At 41.3% G+C, this 24,281-nt stretch overlaps 1 protein-coding gene and 1 pseudogene across 2 annotated transcripts in view; both read left to right on the top strand.

Moving 5' to 3' along the window:
- Positions 1 to 24,281, top strand: part of znf385d (zinc finger protein 385D) — a 97,823-nt gene that overhangs the window by 43,682 nt on the left and 29,860 nt on the right. For both annotated transcript variants that reach the window (XM_078252200.1, XM_078252199.1), the window contains one exon: positions 3,654 to 3,761. In XM_078252200.1, coding sequence (XP_078108326.1) covers positions 3,654 to 3,761 — 108 coding nt within the window. The remainder of the gene's footprint in view (positions 1 to 3,653; positions 3,762 to 24,281) is intronic.
- On the top strand, positions 18,765 to 19,605 carry LOC144518860 (tetraspanin-8 pseudogene; annotated as a pseudogene).

Consider the following 24,281-nt stretch of genomic DNA (forward strand, 5'->3'; position numbering starts at 1 on the left):
GACCAATGTCATGTTTACTTACTGTACCAGAGGCTGCTTCTATTTCGGCCGGCCTTTCCTGAGCTTCAGCTCCAGTTTGTCTCCATTAGGCCTCCGTCCAAGTTTGTTTCCCCCTGCTCTCTGCCTCAGTCAGTTATTCCTCTGGACCCAGTTCTCCACCATCCAGTCCCTCTGAGCCAAGTCATTCGGTTTCCAAGTTCTTGGTGGCACCCTGACCGGCCTGGAGGGATGTTTGGAGTCTGTTATGGCGATGGCTGCACTGCTTCCCTCTTCCCTCTCTTCAGCCCCCTTCTTATCCTCCTCCAACTGTGTGTCTTTTCTGCACATTTCAATCCCATGTTTCTTTTTGCGTCACATGCCCTCTAGCTGCCCTCAGTGAGTTTACGTCCTCTAGAGATCGCCTGACCCCGTCACCTGCATACCCAGCTGCTCCTCATTCAGTCCGTCACAGTGTAAATATGGAGACCAGTTTTCAGCCAATCTTTGCCAGATTGTCTGTTTTGCCAAGCTGCTGTAGCTTTCCCGCCATTGCTGTCACCTGCACATGATTACTCTCCTTCCTGCCTCAGCCCTTCAGGAATTGATTCGTTGGTGTAACTGCCAGTGTGGGTGAAAATCAAAATATTTTATTAGGAATACCTTTGAGTATAGACCAGCACCAACACCAACTACAACCTCAAGGGTTAGGGTTAACCCTATCCCTAACTCCTGACTGAGGGGTTAACCCTGACCCTAATCCTAACCCTAACCCAAAGAGTTGAATCAACTTCTCACTGACCCAGTGTCAACAAGAACTTGGATTTATTGTAGAGCCACTGCACCGATATATCACATGAATCAATAGAGAATGCGTTAAGACATTTATGTATAGATTACTATGCGGTTTTACTTGAAGCCCCAGTAGTTTTCAACTTTTTTCCAAAGGTGAATTCTTTTTCTACCTCTGCACACAAATACTTTCAAAATCCCAATATTTGAAAAACAGCCTCAGTTCAGCCAACAGCATCCACAGAAGGTGCCAGTCTAACATCAGGGTAACTACCTTCTGCAGCATAATTGTCAAGGTGGATTAATCCTCCCACACACCGCCAGCACCTTTCCTCCCTCTGCAGCCAAGTGGTGCCTATTGAGGCACTTTCTCGGCGAGGCAGATGTGGTTGTTTATTGCCCAAAGCCCTGTCGCCACACAGAGGGAGGCCCATGCCAACCAGACAAGCAGTGTGCAGCAATGCAGTAGCCTGTTCACTCCTAGTTAGTCCTAAAGATAAAATAAAGTATATATTTGTGTGGCAGATGCCTTTTTGTTTGTGTGCTTCTGTTCTTTGTGAATAATCTCAGGTAACTGTACAATAATTCTTCAATATTTTTCAACTTTTCTGAAACAATGTGCGTAGTGTTGTTTTTGGCGGCCTGTTTTAATTTCAGTTTTAGTCACGTTCATACTCTTTTTAGTCTAGTCAAGTTTCAATCGACTAAAAGTCTGAACATTTTAGTCTTATTTTAGTCAGAATTATCCATGACTATTTTAGTCTAGTTTTAGTCGACGAAAACTGATGACATTTAGTCTAGTTTTAGTCAATGAAAATTGTATTTTAGTCTCTTATTAGTAATGCAATTCTATTTAATCCAGTCAATATAGTATAAGTATCTAGTAAGATAGACAAAACCAAAATGTTGGCCAAGAACACACACACACACACACACACACACACACACACACACGTTTGTCTCAGTCGTTTTCAGCTCCAGTGGCTAACGTCTAAAGCTAACGTTAAAATGAGACACATTAACCACAGCCTAATGATTTGGCATTAGCTTTCTAAAATAGAAAGTAACGTTACGTTAATGTCTTGACTTACCTGAATTTCATTATGGAATGGCTTGAGATGTCTCTTAAGGTTCGTGGTGTTTTTTCCTGTGATTTTGTGGCCGCATTTCTCCCCATCTTTTTCCACAACACATTCCGTTTTCTTTTCCACTTCTATGTAATGAAAGTTTTTCCAAATGACGTTTATTCTTTTTCTCCCAAAGATGAACTCCAGCTGTCCGGCCACGGTCCCAGCTTTCTCTGTGTCAGACTTCATTTTGTTTGTTGTCGTTTACGCTCGTCTCACTCCGCTGCATCTTCTAAATTAAATAATGCCGCGACAGGGCTTGAGAAAGTAATGTAGCCTGCGTCTGCGCAGTGCGACCCGAGTGCGACCTGATGCAGCCCTTGAAGACACAGGGAACAGAAATACTGCAAAATAATAATACTAATAACGCGACTAAACGAGACGAGCCTAAATGTTATAACGTTATTTTCTCTCGTCTCGTTTTGGTCAACGAAAATGAAGAGACATTTTAGCATAGTTTTTATTTTGTAAACCACATTTAGTCTTGTTTTTATTCATCAACAATATTGCATTGTACATTTAATTATAGTCATTGTCACATGACCAGCTTTTACGTTGTGTCTCGTCTCGTTTTTGTCACGTGATTAAGGTTCGTTGACAACGATATTTAGTCATAATTTTTGTTGTCGAAAACAACACTAAATGTCCGTCATTTGCCTTTTTTCCTGTTGGACTTGCTTGCAGTGCATAGGATTTAATGGCATCCATGGGTGAACCAACTCAAGGGCCCAATGAATTTATCTTGCCAACAGGTATTATCTGTGAAGCCGCAGCTTGATATTGCTTGTGCCTCCACGCCATAGAACTTGGCTTGTCTTCCAAACGCAGCGTTAGGTGATTTACAGTATATCTTCACTGCAATCCACACAATGAATTGATTTTATTCAGGAGTTACTCAGCGACAACAGCTTGTTACTCACTCTCTCTTTCTCTCTCTCTCTATCCTTCTCTAGCTCTAAGATTGTCATTTGCTAGGCACTTACATGTTACTTCATGGCCCTGCAAGCCTTGTTGCACTTGTGTCAGGTGGAAAGTGGAACACAAGAGTGTTGAGGCACTTATTCTTGATGGCTTCTCCTTGATCTACCGTGACTTGCATTGTAACTCATTTGTATGTCGCTTTGGACAAAAGCTTCTACCAAAGACAAAGATGTGTGTGTGGTCCTGTTTTTCTCTGCTTTGATAGTTTAATGAGTTATAGGCAATAAACTCATCGGGCCACACTGATCACAATGAAGGGATATTTTTTAATTATTCACCAAATACTTGAGTAGTTATTTTTATATTTTATATATTTTTGGACCGCTATCAAATGCTATAACATAAGGCAAGCAGATGGTGGCTACACAGACAATTCTTGTTTGTAGGTTAACTTTATTGTTGTTTTTTGTCTCTTCTGGAGAGTGTTGATAATAATATAGAAATGCATAGAGATGCAATGATGCCAATGGTGTCCTTAAAGTGCTCACTTGAGGGATTTTGTCTACAGCCATTACAGCAAAGTCCCTACAGTCTACATGGATAGTGTGTGCCTCAAGTTTGGAAATGGGGCATTAATTCTTGATATGTCTGTGTTAATGTCTGAGCCACTAAGCACCTGTTGAAGCGAAAGATGAATGGCTGGCTTTCTAAAAAGCTCCAGGAAGCCTGTGTTTTTTCTTTACAGCCCAGTGAGTGATGGAGTAGTGAATGTGATTTACAGATCTGCTTTAGCACAGTTTTAATTAGCCTCTCTCTGTGTCTCCCTCTGTCCTCCAGATGGACCCCGTGCAGAAAGCCGTCCTCCATCACACCCTCGGCCTCCCTCCCACCGTAAAGAGGAAGCACGTCTCCTGCAGCGTTTGTCAGCTGAGGTTCAACTCACAGGTGAGCAAGTTTTCTTCAAAGTACTCCTGCCCCCAACCACATTACAAACTCCGAAGAATTAAGTATTTCACCTCACCTGCTCTGATGTTATGTTATTTTTCACATAGTTATCATTAGATTCGGGCAAGGCATATTTTGTTAAAAACAGTAAAAAAGCATTAATAGAGTAATAACGAAAACTGTCTTTTTAGCCTGGTGGCTTCGTGGATGTCTGTTTGATGGTTCACCACTGTGAGTCCAGTCTAGTCTCCAGCAACACAAGCCATCAGTGCGCCTGTGCAAGCCTTTACAGTGCAGAACATGTTTAGACGGGGTGGTCTCCTGGGAGAAAGTCCTGTGTTTATTGAAACATCCATCCACCCTGACCTCCTCCTTTGTCACTCTTTACATGATGTCGCCTGACTTCCCCCATGAGACAGCCCTGCACATCCTAACTCACGATTATTTAGGTTTTATAAAAATTAAATAGTGTTATGTTTCGTATAAGTAGTGAGAGAACAGTGAGTAAGACCAACCTGCCAAAATGTGTTGACAAGTAGCGGATGGGTTGGCACACAATTTACTTCCCTTATGAAGTGTAATAACTGTTAATCCTCTGGATTTTCCTCTAGCACCATCATCAGGTCAGAAATTGTATATGGCTATATCTTTGGTTTACGCAAAACTAATGACATTCCCATCAGCCTCAGCTCTACTTTGTGTTTAGTGCTAATTTGTGGGATTTGCGGGATCGCCTACCACTAGAGCTTCAGTCGTTCAGTGTGTTGTTCTCTGTTTAGCCAGTTTTAAGTTGGTGAAAACAATCTTTATGTGTGGTTTGTCCAGTCTTTGTAGGTTTCAGCTTGTTTTCAGGTGTTTTCTAAGCTTTAGTCTGAACGGCATTTGAATAACATTTAAGTCTGACCAATACATTATTAAATGAGGTTAGATGAATCATAGTATTGAAAATAATTTCTAGCAAACATATTACCAAGTAGTGAATGACTTAAACACTTTTGCTACAGCCCAACTGACATTAACAAGCAGTTTAGCCTATTATTGCATTAGTGATGGAACTGTAAAATAAGCTTTTGTGTTACATCATGAAACAATAAAAGGATGTACGAATAAGAATAGAAATTACATAAAAGTTGATTTAGAGGTTAATGACAAGAGACTTCATTTTTTCCTCATTGGCAACAGATTTGTTCTGTAGCTGAAAGGAACAGAAAATAAGTAAATCACTGAAAGATTTAGCTCCAGTAAAGAGCTGAAATACAGACATGTATTCGCTCTTCTGTAGGTGTTGGTGTTGAGAGTGAATCAGACAAAAGATTGATGGAAAATCACACATTGTTTCCTGTCATTTTGCTATTACTTTGAGGCTTTGATTTGTCAGATGGACGTAAAGATGTGAGAAGAAAACAATGTCCAAGTGTAAGGGTTTTATAAGCTTTGTGAAGTCCAAATCCATCATGGAGACATAATATGGAGGTCCAGAGGAGTCTTATCCATTACACCATCTTTGAACAACATACAGGCTACAAGACATTCAGTCATATAAGAATTAGGACTTTTTGACTTTTTCAACCTCATCATCTGAATAAATCATTGACGAAAAGGCCACACCCCCACTCTCCACCTTGCCCCCCCGCCCTCTCCTCCTCAATAGCTACAGACACAGAAATGGAACATACGAAGGAAAGCTCATTGTGGGACTGTCTCTAGTGGCTGTAATTCTGCACCAAGGCTGAATTCCGGGACAAAGACTTCAGATACAGTATTAGGGGACCACTAAGGTCTATATAAAAGACTTCAGATACAGTATTAGGGGACCACTAAGGCCTATATAAAAGAGACTTCAGATACAGTATTAGGGGACCACTAAGGTCTATATAAAAGCATCCAAAGAGCACCATGTCATGGGACCTTTAATTATTTTAATATCAAGAGATACATTGGTCTGGACTCAAACCTGTTGTTAGGTTCCTGCAATCAATTTCTGAGTTTCTCGAAAAGTTCCTGGTAGCTTCTGGTGGTTACACCTATCTATGGTCATATTCATGTGTAAAATAACCAATTACACCATTTACAAAACAAACCCAACATTTTATAATGTCAATACAGCTTACTAAACAGGCCTATTCTGGTGTGTTCTTCTATTCCAACTGGCTGAATGTGTATCTGAACAAGCAGATAGATTGTTGTATTTGTAGTCCCGAACTGCATACTACAAAAATCTAACCGCAGTCTAAGCTATCACGAGCTAATTTTAGCTAACGTTAGCTAGCATGTCAAACGGGGCTAGTCAGTCTTTCAATGGCTCTGGAGCTAGTAAATCAGCACATAGGAGAATGTAAAGTCGCACGTCAACTATAAAATAGCAAGGTGACCAGTAAAACTAGACGACTACCCTTGGCTAATTAAAAAAACAAAACTTACTTTAAGATGCCTCTTCAGGTTGGAGGTGGAGTAATTTGGACGCTGAAAGGAGGTTGGTTGCTGGCAAGCAGAGGTTGCACTGCACAGTTATATTTCATTCTCCCTGTTCTTTCTTTAATGTGAAATGCTGTTTGAATTTCCAAGATAGAAACGCATTCCTGCCCTGGCTCTGTTGTGCCGGTTCCGACTCCATTGTGACTGAAATAGCTAATTTTTTCGTTTTCATATTGGGGCTTCTGGGAAATGCATGGAGTTGCCTTAATTTATTCAGAGAGTGAATAAAGTTGTGAAACAGAGAAGTATCGTCATGTAATCCATTGATTTCAACAATGTAACTGTATTCTAAATACCAACTATTTAAATTGTAACTGTAACGGAATACAGTTACTCATAATTTATATTCTGAATACGTAACGCCGGTACATGTATTCCGTTACTCCCCAACACTGTGTGTATCCCTACCATATCCTAAATCAAACAGGAAATCAGCCATTTTGAATTGAAAATGCATACTTCTTTTCGACTCTTCCATTTTGACCATTTCCACACGGTGTAATTTAACAAAGTCCTCCTACAGATTTAACCCGATTGACTTCTAAATTGGTCAGTACAATCTAAAGACCTTGGCAAAGCTAAATCGCAAAGCTTTTCATTTTGCGTCATACGGTGTGGGTCTGGCAATCATACGGTGTGGATGTGGCAAGGCGTAGAATTTCCATGTAACGCTGCCAAACTGGAAGTGGTTTGTAACTAGACTGTACGTTTTCCAATCTGCTTCAAACTTTACAGGATTGATTAAAGTCCCTGCCTGAAGACATCTCCATCTCAATATTGAGTCATAGTCATAGTGCCACCTACTGGCAACAGGAATTTACAGTCACTATACTTTGATGTGTAACTCCTAGCAGATTGAATAGATTCAACTCAAAAGTGTTCAAAAAAGCCTAAATACCTTGATGCTGCTGTGTTGTAAAGAGTTTGTGTTGAAGGGCGTGGCCGTGGCGGCACGGCAAACTTCAATGTAATATCATGAAAGAGGAAGTTGTTGTAACTAAAATGTACATTGTCCACTCTGCCACAAATCTTTTCATCCATGATGATTGTCCAGGCCTGAAGAAATCTACATGGGTCCCAGGCTTAGGTGTGGAAAATTGGCCCAATAGCGCCCCCTACAAACTTACAAAACGTAGCTCCTGCAGTTGGTTTTACCTAGATGTATGACATTTGGTAGGCATATACATTATGTCCATACTTACAAAAAAGCCTCTTGGAGCCATACCCTTAACCCAACAGGAAGTCAGCCATTTAGAATTAACTTTGTATTTTTTGGAAGTTTTTGACCATTTGCAGGCGTTATACTTTACCATACTCCTCCTACAGAAGTAACCCGATTGACTTCAAAATTCTTCAGTACAATTTAGAAAACTTGGCAACACTAAATTGCTAAGCATTTTAGCTGTTGTCCAACGGTGTGGCCCTGGCAAGGTGTTGAATGTCCAAGTTTCGCCACGAAACAGGAAGTGGTTTGTCCAATCTGGCCCAAATTTATTATACCTATTTAGAGTCCAGGCCTGACATCTACATGCCAATATTGACTCATAGTCATAGCAACAAAATAGATTACGGAAAAGGAGGTTGTATTACAAAGATCGTCAGAAAGTATTTTACAGTGATTACCTCATATGTGCACTCTACAGTACAATAATGAAATGCATTACATTAATACAAGCTTGCTTAATCTAACCTATGGACCAGCAGATGGGTTTCGATTTCCCCCGCACCTAATTTCTACTTCTAATACTGTTTTGAAAGTAATCAAAATATTTAAAAGGAGAACCACTGCTGCTGCTGCTGCTGCTGCATGTTGCTAAATCAGTAGCATCCCTAAATAGCAATGTCATCCCTCCTTCATTAAAGGAGTATTCAATCTATTTCTAACACTGTCTATGTCGGCAATTACTCAGGATGAGGCTATTATGTTTTACATGGGACAATCTATCTCGGTCTACATTTACTGTCCATCAGCTGTCCATTACAGAGATAGACTGTGTTTGCCTGTAAATCAACGGGTAGTGCTGTGTTGAGCTACCCTGAGGGAGTTTTTTTTTTTTGTATTGAAACACAGCTACAGCAAGAGAGTGTCTTAATTTGCTCCAGTGACAGTTTATCATAAAGTGAAACTGCAGCTCTGACTAAGAGATGATGCAGAGCAGGAAGCCTGTGTTGTTCTGCTAAATACAGATCAGGAAGCATTGGGAAGAAGAAAATCTGTTTGTAAACCAGTTAGTGACCTGAGGTAGGGCTGTAACGATATGCAATATGAAACTGAAATCGCAACACTCAGATCCACGAACCTGTGTCGTGGAGTGAGAAGGCAGGATCGCGACACACTCCTTCCAACAGAGGTGTAACGTTACGAATGGCCGCTGTTCTGACTCGGGTGCCTGAGTCTGTTTCCCGACGGTTCAGTAAACTGCCGTTAGCGTCCTTAGCACCGGAGTTAAATGCTGACCGGGTTTGGATTGCTGTATTGATGGTGGCTGGCTGCTAGCTGGCTGGGGGCTGACTGTGGATGTGTCCCCGGGCCCAGGCTGTTGTCAGCTCTCATCCCGGAGAGTGAGGCAGACAGACAGGGGTGTGCTAGCTGGCTAAATTACCATTAGATTAGTCGCCTATCTATACAGTTAACATTACTGATGAATTTGTGGGTTAGCCCAGAGTTGTTAACCGTGGTGAAAACAATCATACTAAAAATAACTGAGCATGTTGAACGATATCGTAATGTTATGTTACCCACCAAGAATTAGCTAACATCAAGCATTAGCATTAGCTACTTGTCTAAGCACTTTTTCTCTTCGGTCCCCCTACAGGTTGGAGGCGGAATTGTCCATTACTGTTATCATTACCATTATTCTTACGTCTCATTCGAACGAGTTAATGAACCACTGAAATGATTTTGGAAATATTATTTGAAGGTACAAAAGATGTAGTCCATGTAGCAAAAAAAAAGTATTATGTTTACTGAGTAACGTGCCTAATGTAGGGAAGCCGGCAGCAGTCCCCGTCAGTGGTAGCACCCTCAGCGAGGCCACAGGGCTCCCATGACATTTTCCCAGACTGCACTGTCACCCGAGCTGCCAGCTGGGCTGACAGAGTTGCACCAGCATCAGAGATCAGGAGTGCTGCTTAGTGTTATTTCCTTTCTTGGGTTGCTGGTTCGTAAATGGATGCTGCAGGGTTTAGAGTCTTTGGGAGAGCAGATCTTCCAGGTTGATGTCCCTTTTACCGTCGCAGTATACTCCTCCAGACATCACATGGTGATATGGCAGGTCATCTTGGCGTCCATAAAACATATGAGTGCAAAACATTTTCTGGGCCCATTTAAAGTGAGACGTTGCACGTTTAATCAAAACATGCCATACCTGCCAGGGCACTGTCAAGCCTAAACAGGTTGTTAAACCAGCTCCCTTGTTTCCAATCCCTGTAATGGGACGGACCTTTGAGCACTTAATTGTGGACTGTGTGGGTCCTTTGCCTCAGTCCAAATCTGGACACACATATCTGTTGACTGTAATATGTCAAGTGGTCAGAGCGTTGACTCAGTTCACTATATTTTTCATCCCAAAAGTGCTCCAGTCTCACCAACGTTAAAGTTTTACATCACATCTGTTTGCTGAAGTGCTTAAACTGTTGCACATTAAACATAATAAATTGGCAGTATTCCATGCTCAAACTCAAGTCGCACTTGAGCGCTTTGATCAAACACTGAAGTCCTTGTTGCACACTTACTGTACAGAGCTGTCTGGTGACTGGGAGGATGGGTTGCCCTGGTTGATGTTAGCAGCTCGGGAAGTGGTTCAGGAAAGTTCAGCCCAAACAATTTAGTGTTTGGACAAGGTGCATGGTCCACTTGCAGTGTTAAAGAATGGTTGTTTGCCTGAGGACCCCCTTCAGAACCTCATAGATTATGTGAATGGCTTCAGATTGAGATTGTATAGGGCAGGTGAAATGGTGAGGCAAAAACCTTTGGGTCGCGCAGGGAAAGATGAAGATCCGCTATAACCAGCAGGTTAAGGTTCTTCAGTTTAGACCAGGCAATCAAGTTCTTTATCTGCTTCCTCTGGTTAATTAACCTTTCCAGGCCAAGTACAGTGGTCCTTTATCTATGGCACGTCAGGTCACCAGAACTCAATTACCTGATCTGCGCGTAACACAACCACGTGCCAAACAAATCAAAGAACTTAACCAGAGCTCAATATAACAGACTTAGTAAACATTAAGTTACTTAATAACTTCGACCGGAAAGAGCCCCCATTTAGTCATAACCTGGCTCTTGTGCCAGGTCGAATATGAGAAATGCACAAGTTTAAAGGATTAAACAGTAAAGTAATTAATTTAACAAAAGTAATTAATTTGCAAAGCATAACAAAGGAACACATAAAGTGGGATGTGAATGTCAGTAAGATCAGTAATGTAAGGTTTGCATATATGACAATGTGGCGTGTGTGCATGTTGTATAGTGTACAAAATAAGCAAATGAGAACCAAGGATAAACTAAAGATGCCACATGACTACGGAGGGCGTCTGTTACAGATGGTCGGACCGAGGGTCTGATTCTTATATACGGGTCGTCCACCCTTCCCTCCACCAATCACAGAGGCTTGGCATTCACCCCGGAAAACACTTCTGTAGGGTTCAGATTACAACCTCTCATACTACCGAAATAGGAGCTGAACAGTTTTAAAAAATAGCAGCAGCTCTGACCAAGTTGGGAACCCACCCATCATTCTTAAAGCAATATATCATGCAAAGAGAGATGACTACAAACCATTTGTATTAAAGTAAATTAAGTAAATATCTGTAACTATGTTTTTCTACAACAACATCATCAGGAGGTGCTGCAACTGGATAGCTTAAACAACTGGGGAAACTAACCCCCTCAGGTCATTTTTTTTAATGTGCTTTGCTTTCAACAAGGTGATCCCATCTTCACTGAACACGCCTCCAACATGGGTTAACATTCCCAATATTTAAGGAGTAGCACCCAGTGGTGGAGACACTCTCATTTGGCTTTTAGATTGACGTTGGGGTTGAACGATGGCGGTCAGCAATGTTATCAAATACCTTCTCTTCACTTTCAACTTATTGTTTTTTGTGGGTGGAATCATTATTCTCAGTTTCTCCATACACATGAAGCACAACAAAGCCGACTACCAGATGACTGATGAACTTCTGCCGGCACTAAACCTCCTGATAATTATCGGTGCCGTGACTCTGAGTTTCGGCTTCCTGGGCTGCTGTGGAGCGTTCCGAGAGAACCGCTGCCTGCTGATCCTGTTCTTTGTGGGCCTGGTTCTAATGCTCTTCATGCTGTTAGCTGTGGGAGCGTTGGGAGCCATTACCAGAACTGAAGCTGCACAGGAGCTGGTAATGGAACACATGGAGCAGCTGCTTCCGCTGAGCGAACAGCCCAAGGAAGTTCAGGAGGAGTTTCAGGATTTGGAAAGGGCCGGGTTCTGTTGTGGTTTATCTGAAGGATATCTTGATTGGGGAAACGCAACAATGGTGCCCGACTCTTGTAACTGCACAGACACCTCCAGGAACTGCATGGTTTTGGATGAACGTGAGATATACTCAACACCGTGTGTGACGTACATTATGACGTGGTTGGACAGAGTATCAGACTCACTCATGGGGATTGCGTTTGGATTTGGCATCTTGATAATTCTTGGCATGATTTTCTCATTAGTCCTGCTCTGTCAGATTAGGAATGGGTAATGATTATCACAAAGGTTCACAGGTGTTGATTGAAGGACAGATCACCATGTTAGTGTTAATTTAATCTTTACTGAGCTTTGCCCTATTGTATATTTTATTACTATTACTATTAGTATTATTCTTTTGTAACTGGCTGTGTTTGTATGTTTAATACTGTAGATTGCAACCAAAAACTGCATATTCAACTTTTTTTACACAATGAAAAGGATCAATTCTTGTATTTTTGTTCAAAAGAAACTTTTTGAGATTGATGATTTATGGTGTGTATGTGTCTGACCAGTGACCAGTGGTTGAAAGTAACTGTAAGTGTCGTACTTACTCAGGTATTTCTATTTTTTGTGTGCCACTTTTAACTTGTAATCCACTAAAACTATAAAAAATGTTGTAGTTTTTACTCCACTATATTTATCTGTCAGCTGTTGCAAAATGATTTTTTTTTTTTTTTTTTTTATTATTAGAAAAAAAGTCCAAATAACAAATAGAAATCTGTGTAGCAGAACATTTTTTTCCCCTTTCTGTTTATCATTTCATCAAATTTAAACTCATCTTGTGACCCTTCGGAGGGACCCAACCCTTGGGTTGGGAGCTACTGCATTCTTTGTGTGTTGAAAAAGTCAAATTCTAAAAATAGATCTATGATTTTAAAAATAAACTTGTCAGTGCTCTGAAGGTGGACTAACTAAGTAACAGTGATTCAGTGTTTGAATAGCCTCAACATATCTTTGACATTTCTGTATTGCAACCTATTGTTACTTATCAGATTACATATACACCGTAACTAATATATCTGCAAAAAGTTTAATATCAAGAGATATATTGTCCTGGACTCAAACCTGGTGTTAGGTTTCCGCAATCAATTCCTGAGTTTCTCAAAATGTTCCTGGTATCTATGGTCGTACTTATGTTTTAAATAACCAATTACAACATTTACAAAATAAATAAAACATCTAATAATGTCAATGGAATACATTATAGTGACCTGCCTATTGAAACCCATTCTCATTGAAATAATGCACCGTTAGCTTTACGATGGTGAAACAAGAGAAGTGATTGAGTCAAGTACAAATGTCCTTTTCTCAGTTGTTGAACAGTTTTATGTCTGAAATTAAAGCTGCAAGCAGCGTTGGACAGGCCCTCACGCCTCTGCGCGCGTCGGGGTTACTGGCGGACGCCGCTCTTTGTGACCGTGCATTTGCGCGGCACTCAGACACTGCAAATTGTCACCAATGAAAAGGGAGCTCCCTGCCGAGTTCAATGATACGGCACACAAGACTCTACGTCATACAGTTCATTAAAGGTGAAAGGGGGCGTGGCCATAGCATCAGGGTCGGGGCAAACCTTTACCAATAAAAAAGGAAGTCTCTGCTGAGTTCATTGATACCTCACATAAGACTCTACCTTAAACGGGTCACCAGTTATGAAAGAGGGCATGGTTTAAGCATAGGGAGAGGGCCAAACCATCACAAATTAATAAGGAACTCTGTGTTGAGTTCAATGATACCTCACACAAGACTCTACACTAAACGGTTCATTAGTTATGGAAAGGGGCGTGGCTAACGCATAGGGGGTGGGTCAAACCATCACCAATCAAAAAGTTACTCTCTGCTGAGTTCAATGATACCTCACACAAGACTCTAGCTTAAAAGGTTCAAATGTTATGAAAGGGGGCGTGGCCTGAGTAAATGGGCATGGTTAAAGTATAGGGGGCGGCTCAGTATCACATGTAGACCACAGTATAATTTTCATGTAAATCGGATGATGTTTATCATATAAGGCTGATTTCCTGTTGCCAGCAGGGGGCGCTATGACCAAAAGTCAATATTGGCCTGTAGATGTCCTCAGGCCTGGACTCTTGTTGATTGTGGGAAATTTCAAGCAGATATGACAATGTACACTGTAGTTACAGCCACTTTCTCGTTCATCGCTAAACACTCAAAATGGCCGCCATGCCCACACCGTTTGACGAAAAGTTTTCTTTTAATAACTTTTCATCTTTAAGGTGTTGAGATGGTACAGACCAAATTTGAGGTCCATCAGATGAAATCTCTAGGAGGAGTTTGTTAAGTATAGCACCTTGACTTTTAGGCCTACTTCCTGTTGCCACTAGAGGGCGTTATGACTTTGAGCCAATATCGGACTGTAGATGTCGTCAAGGTTGGACTCTTATGAATCCTAAAAAGTTTCGAGCCAACTGGACAATGTACACTCAAGTTACACCCACTTCCTGTTTCGATGACGAAACGCACAAAATGGCCGCCCCACCACGGCCATGCCCTATGACGAAAAGTTTTTCTTTTAATACATTTTCATCTTTAACGTCTTGAGATGGCACAGACCAAATTTGAAGTTGATCGGATGAAATCTCTAGGAGGAGTTCGTTAAAGTACCACATGTGGAAATGGCCAAAATCACACTCATTTTGAACTTTCAATTCAAAATGGCGGACTTCCTTTTGGGTTTAGGGTATGGCTCCAATGAGCTTTTTTGTACGTCGCTCGGGCCCTAATAATGTGCTGTTAATGTGAAAGCCTCTTCTTAGCATGCCACATTGGGGTTCAGGGAGGCACCTAGAGCATTCTTTATAACCCATGTTCATGATAGCTTGCCTGGATCTCTTCTCTTTATCTTTGGTTTCAACATCATATGAGCAAAATAGATTACGGAAAAGGAGGTTGTATTACAAACTCTGAGTTCACCACAAAGTATTTCTACAGTCATTAGCTCATATGTGTGCTCTACGATACAGTAATGAAATGCATTACATTAATACAAGCTAGTTAAATCTAACCTATGGACCAGCAGATGGGTTTCGAGTTCCCCCGCACCTAATTTCCATACTGTTTCGAAAGTAATCAAAATATTTCAAAGGAAAATCCCTGCTGCTGCAGCATGATGCCAAATCAGTAGCATCTCTAAATAGCAATGTCATCCCTCCTTCATTAAACCAGCAATCAATCTATTTCTAACACTGAACGTGTCGGTGAATATTCAGGATTATTAGGAATATATGCGGTTATAATATTTTTACATGGGGAAATCTATCTCTCTCTATATTTAATGTCCATCAGCTGTCCATTACAGAGATAGACTATGTTTGCCTGTCAATCAACGGGTAGTGCTGTGTTGAGCTATGCGATCTCCAATACCCTTTTTCTGTGTATTGAAACACAGCTATGGCAGAAGTGTTTTAATATTCTCCAGCGACAGTTTATCATAAAGTGAAACTGCAGCTCGGACAGAGAGAAGATGCAGAGCAGGAAGCCTGTGTTGTTCTGCTAAATACCGATCCAGGCTCCTCTGGTGGGAAGCAGAGCATCTGTTTGTAAACCAGTTAATGACCTGAGGTCATAAAGAGAAAAGAGCTTCTCTGTTTTAAACGATTTTAAGATGTTTCTGCTTTACTAGATGCCGTCATGTTTATGAGTCAAGATCATAAACTGGACTCAATCTGTAATTTGTTGACAGCAAGTAAGTCACCAGATCAGTCTGATCTACTCCCTTTGCAGAGGACACTTTATTACCTGTTTACATTTGATGCATTTACAGCATCTCTTTTCCTTGAGTTAAGTTTTTGCAAATGTAACTCACAAGCTACAAATCTAAATGGAATTTTTTTTTCTTCTGATATTTTCTTGAAATAAACGTGAAGCAATGTACTGTACACGTTGCTTCTCCTTTTAATCTCATTTCCACCACAGGAATTTTCCGATGAGACCAGGAAGCATTTTAGGAACTTTATAGCATTACCTATCTCTACAGCAGGAGAGTTCTACTCTTGCTTAGTTCCAGGCTCCCAAAAAGTCGCTTTTACAGGGATAGTACTTTCTGATGGTCCAGGAGCTATCAGGGCTCACTAATCTCAGTTTCTGTCACACAGTAGGGTTAGGGTTTGGGTTAAAACGGACCCACAAAGGACACTAAGGGGCCATCCACACGGAAACGCTTTTTGGTGTAAACGCATGTTTTGCATCGTTTTGGATGATCGTCCAAACGAATCCTGTAAACGCACTGCCTGAAGACGCACTTTTTTTAAACCTGGTCCTAGGGGTGAAAAAATTTGAAAACGCCGCCCTTGCGTCTTTGTTTGGACGGCGAAGGCGCATACTTGCGTATCGATGATGTCATCGCCACACCCCTCGACCTCTAGCCTTCGACCTCTTATCCCGCGACGACGTCTCATAACAACAACAATGGCGGACTCCATGCTTGTGTTCCTGCTGGAGAAGATATTGAGCCTATTAGGGCTGTTTAGTTTCTTCTTCTACTGTCTGTTTGTATACAGCGTGCATGCTTTATGCGCATGCTCTGCCTCTTCTTCTCCATGTTTAGTGAATTTCTGTAGCAGAAACAGCGCCACCTATAGGCCTGGAATATGAAGCATGTTGAGTCATTTACAAATGTATCCGTTTGAACGCAAACATTTGTGAAACGATGCCAGGGAAGATGGGGGAAAAAAAGATCGTTTTGGTACGTGTGGACGTGGCCTAAAAGAACCTCCTTAAAAAACCTGGGTCATAGGCAACTTAAAGGCCCTGGACACCCACACAGGTGTTTTCAGTTATTGACCAATTAGACCTCTGCCCAGGTTGAAGGTGGGCCAGAGCTTAAATGGGAATTTATTACGTCACAAATTTCATCTACCAATAAGAATGATAAAGGTGTCATGTGCTTTGACCTAACAGGTGAAACAGAGCTAACTGGAGGCTTAGGAAGATTTCAATCAATCAGTCTATACACACCCACAGAGTCCTGGGAAGAGGTCTAATCAGCCAGAATAACTGAAACACCTGTGTGGGTGTTCAAGGCCTTTAAAAGTTATAAAAGTAAGCAAAAGAGAACCAAGATGAAACTAAAGATACCAAATCAAGAAGGGTTGCCTGTTAGAGAGATACAGAGAATGAGTAGCAGAGCCTACATTTATAATCTTGACCACCGGGCCCAGGTGCCACCAGAAGGCACTGATAACTATCCCATCCCCATCCCACAATCAAACAGCAGGGTTATCACAGGCAGTGGTGGAATGTAACGAAGTACAAATACTTTGTTACTTTACTTAAGTACATTTTTACACGTATCTGTACTTTACTTAAGTAGAATCAATAGTGCATACTTTTGACTTTTACTTCATTACATTTTGCAGCAATTATCTGTACTTTCTACTCCACTACATTTCTACAATGTTCCGTTACATTTTTGTTACATTTTCTGATTAGATTTTCCCCCTGCCAAAACATCTTCCTGACCATCACACGTTTGTCTCACCAGTGAAGTTTGGTTGCCATAGATATGTATGGGGCACCGCTGATCCTTCATCGGCTTCCAAGTCGGCACCGGTGCTCCAGAGCCAGGGTGCTGCGCTGCTGACCCTCGGTAATACAGCCTCCGGTAAAAGTGAAAATGAAAATGCTTGTTTTTTATTATTCCCGTTTTTAAATCATAGTTGCCATCTATTTCGCTACACAGCGTAGTTTACATTTCCGCCAGACTGTGTAAAGGCCCAGACACACAGACCAGACGACCGACCCTCGGCAGAAAAGGCAGTTGGACTGATCAGTCTCCCCGAGTTGGTCAAAAAAGTGCCTCGGAACACACCAAAGCGACGAGACGTAATACGTCTCCATAACAGCAGGCGGCGCTAATCTGTATTGTCGCCCAAAAATGAAAACCAGCTGATTGGACGAACGCGTCACGTGGGTCTGGCTTCTCCAGAAATTCAAAGACAGACTGTCATGTCGGCTTGTTCACAATACGATCTCATATTGTCTTCATTTCAGATCGACAAAGGTCAGTTTAAAAGATTTTCGTCAGATTTTGAGACTCTAGTCACGCTCATTCCGCTCTCCGTTTCCGGGTTAGCACTCTGCCAATCAGATGGGTCATTTGAGTCCGACTGCCGGTAGTCCCCGCCCCGCTGATTACACGTCAAATTGGCCAAAATGAAGGACGACGGCCCCTCGGAACACACCGAACAGACTTGAGTCACTGACCTCGCCAGACTGTCCGACGGCGGATTATCGGCTCGGTGTGTAGTAGGCTTTAGACACGTTCATATCTTATTATTTGGCTGGACCTCTTCACAACCGCCTCCCCATGTCCGCTGCTTCACACACTTTATTTGCTTATGGTTAAAGGAAATAAAACCGTCTTAAAATACATCCATGAATAAAACCAACCACATTCCGATTCTAACAACATATTTTCGTTTTATGCTGGTTAGGATAGGAACTTTTTTTTAAAAGCCAGGCCTTGTTTGGGAACTAACCAACTTTTTTTTCCAGTTAAAATGGTAATATGCAAGTAAGATTAAGAGAATACATCATTATGCAAGTACTTTTATTTTTAATACTTAAAGTACATTTCAAATCAGGTACTTTTTACTTTTACTTAAGTAGGGTTGTCACTGTGGTACTTCTACTTTTACTAAAGTAAATATGTCTCTGGTTATTTGTACTTTTACTTAAGTACTGAGATTCAGTACTTCTTCCACCACTGATCACAGGTGTCTTGAAAGGTGCCTATTCCTGTTTTATTCCAATGAATTTGTTGTACAATCTTTTTTTTCCCCTCCATGCCATCCCATTGTTTGAGTAGAGAGCATCCGGAGGTGTGTGTTGGATAGCTTTAACAACTGGGACAACAACTCTTTTTAAACCCCCCTCAGGCCAGTTTTCATTGTGCTCTGCTTTCAACAAGGTGATCCCTCCCCCACTGAACACGCCTCCAACAAGGGTCAAAAGTTTCCCAGTAGCACCCAGTGGTGGGGACATTCTCATTTGGCTTTTGGATTGACGTTGGGGTTGAACAATGACGGTCAGCAAGGTGATCAAATACCTTCTCGTCACCTTCAACTTTTTATTTTTTGTGGGTGGAATTATTATTCTCAATTTCTCCACACACATCAAGTGCAACAAAGCAGACTACCAGATGACTGATGAACTCCTGCCGGCACTAAACCTCCTGATAATTATCGGTGCCGTGACTCTGATTTTTGGCTTCCTGGGCTGCTGTGGAGCGTTCCGAGAGAACCGCTGCCTGCTGATCCTGTTCTTCCTGGGCCTGCTCGCAATATTCCTCATGCTGTTGGCTGTGGGAGTGTTGGGAGCCGTATCAAGAACTGAAGCTGCCCAGGAGCTGGCGAGGGAACACATGGAGCAGCTGCTTCCGCTGAGCGAACAGCCCAAGGAAGTTCAGGAGGAGTTTCAGAAGCTGGAAATGTCCGGGTTCTGTTGTGGTTTATCTGAAGGATATCTTGATTGGGGAAACGCAACAGTGGTGCCTGACTCTTGTAACTGCACAGACACCTCCAGGAACTGCATGGTTTTGGACAAACGTGAGATATACTCAACACCGTGTATGACGTACATTATGACGTGGTTGGACAGAGTATCAGACTCACTCATGGGGATTGCGTTTGGATTTGGCATCTTGATGATTTTGGGCATGGTTTTCTCATTAGTCCTGATCTGTCAGATTAGGAATGGAAAGAACTGTATCTTTTAAAATGTTTATTACAAAGGTTCCCAGGTGATGATTGAAGGACAGATCACCATGTTAGTATTAATTGCATCTTTACTGGGCTTTGCCTTGTTGTATATATTTTTTTTAAATGCTTCTACTCTTTTGTACCTATGGTTTGTATGTTTTTGTAGATTGCAACCACAAACTGCATATTAAATGCTTTTTTTACACAATGAAAAAGCACCATCTCTTGTATTGTTTGTGGAAAATCAACTTATTAAGATTAATGATTTATGAACATGTGTCTGACCCCCTGACCCGTGCTAACTAAGTACATTGACTCAGTGCTGTACTTTACTTTGGTACTTCCATTTTTTTTACCTGTAGTGGAATGTGTTTAGATTGTGGATTTAATAGCACTCATGGGCTACTGTCAAACATTTACTCTTAGGAAATGAATGCTTAGATTTGGATGTAACTTTATTGAGGGAAACTACAAATATGCCTCAGCATCAACCAAGTGCTGGCTGCGGCCTGGTGCCAGAGGCAATTTTGTTTACAAATGTGTTTATTTCCATTTGGATTAGACATTAGTCACAGCACATTTGACTTACACATCAGACTAAGGCATGGCTGTCTCCCATGTTACCTGATCCCCCTCCCCCACTGACACTGAGGCTCCCACACCGGGGGTTTTGGTTTAAAACAATGATCACTGGTTCTTTGTTGTGAGTTGGGATCGTTGGCTGGGGTGTTAAGTTATCCACAGGAATGTGGATGGGTGGGAAAGTTTTTGCATGTGTGCAGCAGTGATGTGATAGTAGGAGGACCTCCAAGTAGGAAACCACAAACATCTGCATCACTAATTTTTTTAATTAACATTCTCTGTTGCCCTTGAAGACACTGTCCTTCCACACGCCTTGGCAAACACTCTGAATCTAGGTCAGTCACAGGCTGGTTGTACTTCATCACTTACTTTTTGAAAAATAGGCATATGCATAATTTTGAGGAATATTTCTCTATAACACTAAATATTGTGGATTAAATAAAAAAATAAAGGAAAGGTATTATTTATTATTAGTTAAAAACTCAAATATCGCTCAAAACTCAGGACACAGTTTTATGTTTCGCAGAACAGTTTGTGTTCGGATTGGACCCTATCGTTCATAGTAAGAAGCTGGTTAAGCACATTTGTTTTCCGGGCCTTTAAAGGAGTTCGGGTTGACTAAAGGCTGTTTTACAGTCGCCGCAGCCGAGCTCGCGCGCACCAATGCGACGTCAAAATGACGTAGATCTCGCTGGCGCGCCAGGATTTTGAGTGCGCACCACTCTATTTTTTTCAGCGGCGCGCGACAAAGCGGAAACAGGAAGCCTGAACGAGCTCGAGAGCAACCGGATGCCAGGACTCTCAGAGTGCCTGCAAGTCTCTTGTAAACTTACTGGGTTAAGATGAGTTCTTTTATGGCGAATGAAAGGCTTGATCCGACCAAGTAGGTCATCGAATCAAATCGAAGCATTGACGTCAATGCTGCTGCCAGTTCTGCTTTTTCTTCTTCTTCATGTCCGTTGAAATAGCAAAGTCGGTATCCTTTCCTCATTAGCGCCACCTCTGTTCAGGAGAAGACTGCAAACAGTTACAGCGCTCCCATGACGTCACACTGGCGCTCGACAGCTCGGCTGTGGCGAGTATACCCCACGTTTTACAGCGCCAAAACAGCTAATGGCCGCATGTCTGGGGATTTAAACTGTAACCTTTTGGTTTCCAGACAGCCTCTCTAAATCCTAGAACAACCCCCCCCCCCCGTCTTTTCCCCCTGTCACAGAGCACCTGGAGGGAAAACAAATGATTTTTTCCCTAGTTTTAATCATGCATGTGTCAGACTTGGAATTCAGGCAATTCTTCCGCATCATTGCTCTAATGAAAGATGCATTATTGGCGTAGTCACATTAAACACCCATCCATATCACCTGAGTCTCATGACAAAAATAAATTAAAAAAAGTTGTGTCTAGTACCTGAAGAGTGATGAATGTGGGTTAAAATGAATCGTTTTGTGCCAGAACAAGATGTGCACTCAGTTTGAAAAAGTGATGCCTCATCCAAAAACGTTTTTTGGAATGAAAGGAAAACGTTTAAGGCACCTCAGCAATTTCACAACCTTTGCCAACAAAATGATTGAACTTCGCCTCATTTAATCTTTACTTGTCTTGGCCAATTTATGGGAGTGAGAATGTGTTGATTTATCTGACACTTATAGTTGCTGGTTATTTTTTACATTAAAAAAACACATGATATTCTCATATGATATGATGCAATACTAATCTACCCAGTAGTATACAACTCTAAAATTGGCTAAAAACACAATATAATATTCTAAAATATTACACTTTAAAATGAGCCCTTCTGCATAATGAGTAATTATTTAAATACACTTCTATACTTTACTTTAGTTACATTTTGAATTCAGGGCCTTTACTTGTAATGGAGAATTCTTCGACTGTGGTATTTCTATTTTGTTCCACCACTGGCTGAAACTATTGATGCTAATTTCTGAAGAGGAACAAAAGGAAACAGGGACAATGTCTTACTCATATGGTAATGCAGTGAACTACCTGGAATGTTCTCTTTGTCCCAGCTGTCTTTAGTGAATGTCCCCACTGTGGACCATGAATAAAGATGCTTACAAATGTCTTCTGGGGATGCATGGTTGGTGTACTTATTTATTCCAAGAGGCAATTGCATCTCTCCTGATACCACCTTCCTGCCACAGGCAAAGTATGCAGGGATGTGTGCAGAGGTAAACAAGGACAGCTCAAAGTCTTTGCATATGTCCCACTTCTGTGTGCCAGGGTGAATATTTTGTGAAGGTGAATCTTAGTAGTGCTATGTGTTTGGACTTTAAAGCATACAGCCACTCCGTAAATTATACATCATGGGTCAAACTAATTTTTCAATCATTGACTTCCAGGTGTTATTTTTATTAATAAAGAAATTAGCTTCATATTCACACTGAATGGTCATTTCATTACCACCCCTTTTATATTATGAATAGCCATACACAATTGAAATCTCAACAGCTATTAAAGCGCAGGAAACAAGGAAAATTAATTATATAAGGGACAGCTTTTGCAAAGAAACATATAAGAAAATATGTATTTAAGATCAATGCATTCTAAAGCAGCTCGTTGAATTATACTTAATTATTTTAATTCCAAAATGCTGCATTTACTAATATATAGCTATTTGTGTGAAATAAATAAAAATCCAACCATGTCGATCAAATCACCAGGACTGCCTTTTTTTCACCTAAAGAACATCGCTCGTCTTCGACCATCACTCTCTTTTTCTGTTGCCAAAACCTTGACCCATGCCTTCATCACATCCCGAATTGACTACTGCAACACCATTCTTTACAACTAAAATAGGTTTTCATCAGCTCAAAAATATAGCCAGAGTCCGCCCCTTTCTCTCTCTTCTTTTACTGGTTTTTAAATCTCTTAATGGTCTTGGGCCTTCTTATCTTTCGGACCTGCTTTTACCCTATGAGCCTTCGCGGACCCTGAGGTCCTCCGGTACTGGCCTTTTGATTATTCCCAAAGTCCGGCCACACAATCACGGAGAGGCGTCGTTCCAGTACTACAGAACAGCGTACCGGAGGACCTCAGGGCTGCAGAGAATGTTCAGATTTTTAAGAGCAGTCTCAAGACCCACCTTTTTAACTTGGCTTTTGTCGTGCTCAGCCACGTTAGTTTTATTGTGTGTATGAGAGAGGGTGTGTGTGGATGTTGGTGGTGGGTGTGTGTCTGTGGGTGTCTGGGGATGCATTTATGTGATGGGGGGTGGGGGGAATTGCTTTTAACTGTAAAGAACTTTGTGCTACATTTTACATGTATGAAAAGTGCTCTATAAATAAAGTTTGATTGATTGATTGACCATTCTTTATGGTACACCATCCAAAGTCCTAAATTAACTTGAGTACATCCAGAGCACTGCTGCTTTTCTGCTCACCAATTCTCACTCCCATGATCACATCACCCCTGTCCTCCAGAACCTCCACTCGCTCCCTGTCCAACAACGGATACAATTCAAAGTCCTTCTTCTTGAGGCAAACCACCTGTCTCCATCTCTACTTCCCAGGGCCGAACACCAGACCTGGGGAGGCAGAGCCTTCTTCACAGCTGGAACTCTCTCCCCACATCCACAAATGCACCAATCTGTTCATGTTCAAACCACAAGTCAAAACTCACCTTTTTAGAACTGCTTTTAATATTTGAATAATGTTTGTGGGGTTTTAATGTGTGGATTTCTTTAAAAAATAACTATTTTCTAAAGTGTCTTTGAGTGTTGTAAAAAGTGCTGTATAAATAAAATGCATTATGTATTAGGGGCCAAGATGAGTTGACCCTATTGTGTTTGCCAGTATTCTTCTTCTTCTTCTTCTTCTTCTTCCTAAGAAATCCATGTTCCCATGCATAAAAACTCACCAAACTTTGCACACAAGTCCCGCCAAACTTAATTACTGCGATTTGTGTGCTAATTGTCCTGATGGTGGCGCTACAACAGCCATTTAAAATTCTAAACTTTATAAATTCATAACAAATCAACTGTACATGTTACAACCTCGCAGCTTACGTCAAACTGTAGCCCCAATAGAGAATGAATTGTACTCTGCATTTACCCACTAGTAATTTTGAAGTCCATCACTCTACTTTTTGCAAAAACTGCAAAACTTCTTAATCTATCGCCTCCCACATTTTTGTTTCAATTGACACCAAATTATGGGAACTTCATCTCAAGACTGTTCTCCACAAAAGTAGTATTCAGATTTTTTTTTAATCAAAAATTGAGCCCACAGTGCATTAAA

The sequence above is a fragment of the Sander vitreus genome, chromosome 6 (genome assembly GCF_031162955.1).
Source record: "Sander vitreus isolate 19-12246 chromosome 6, sanVit1, whole genome shotgun sequence".
Lineage (NCBI taxonomy): Eukaryota > Metazoa > Chordata > Actinopteri > Perciformes > Percidae > Sander > Sander vitreus.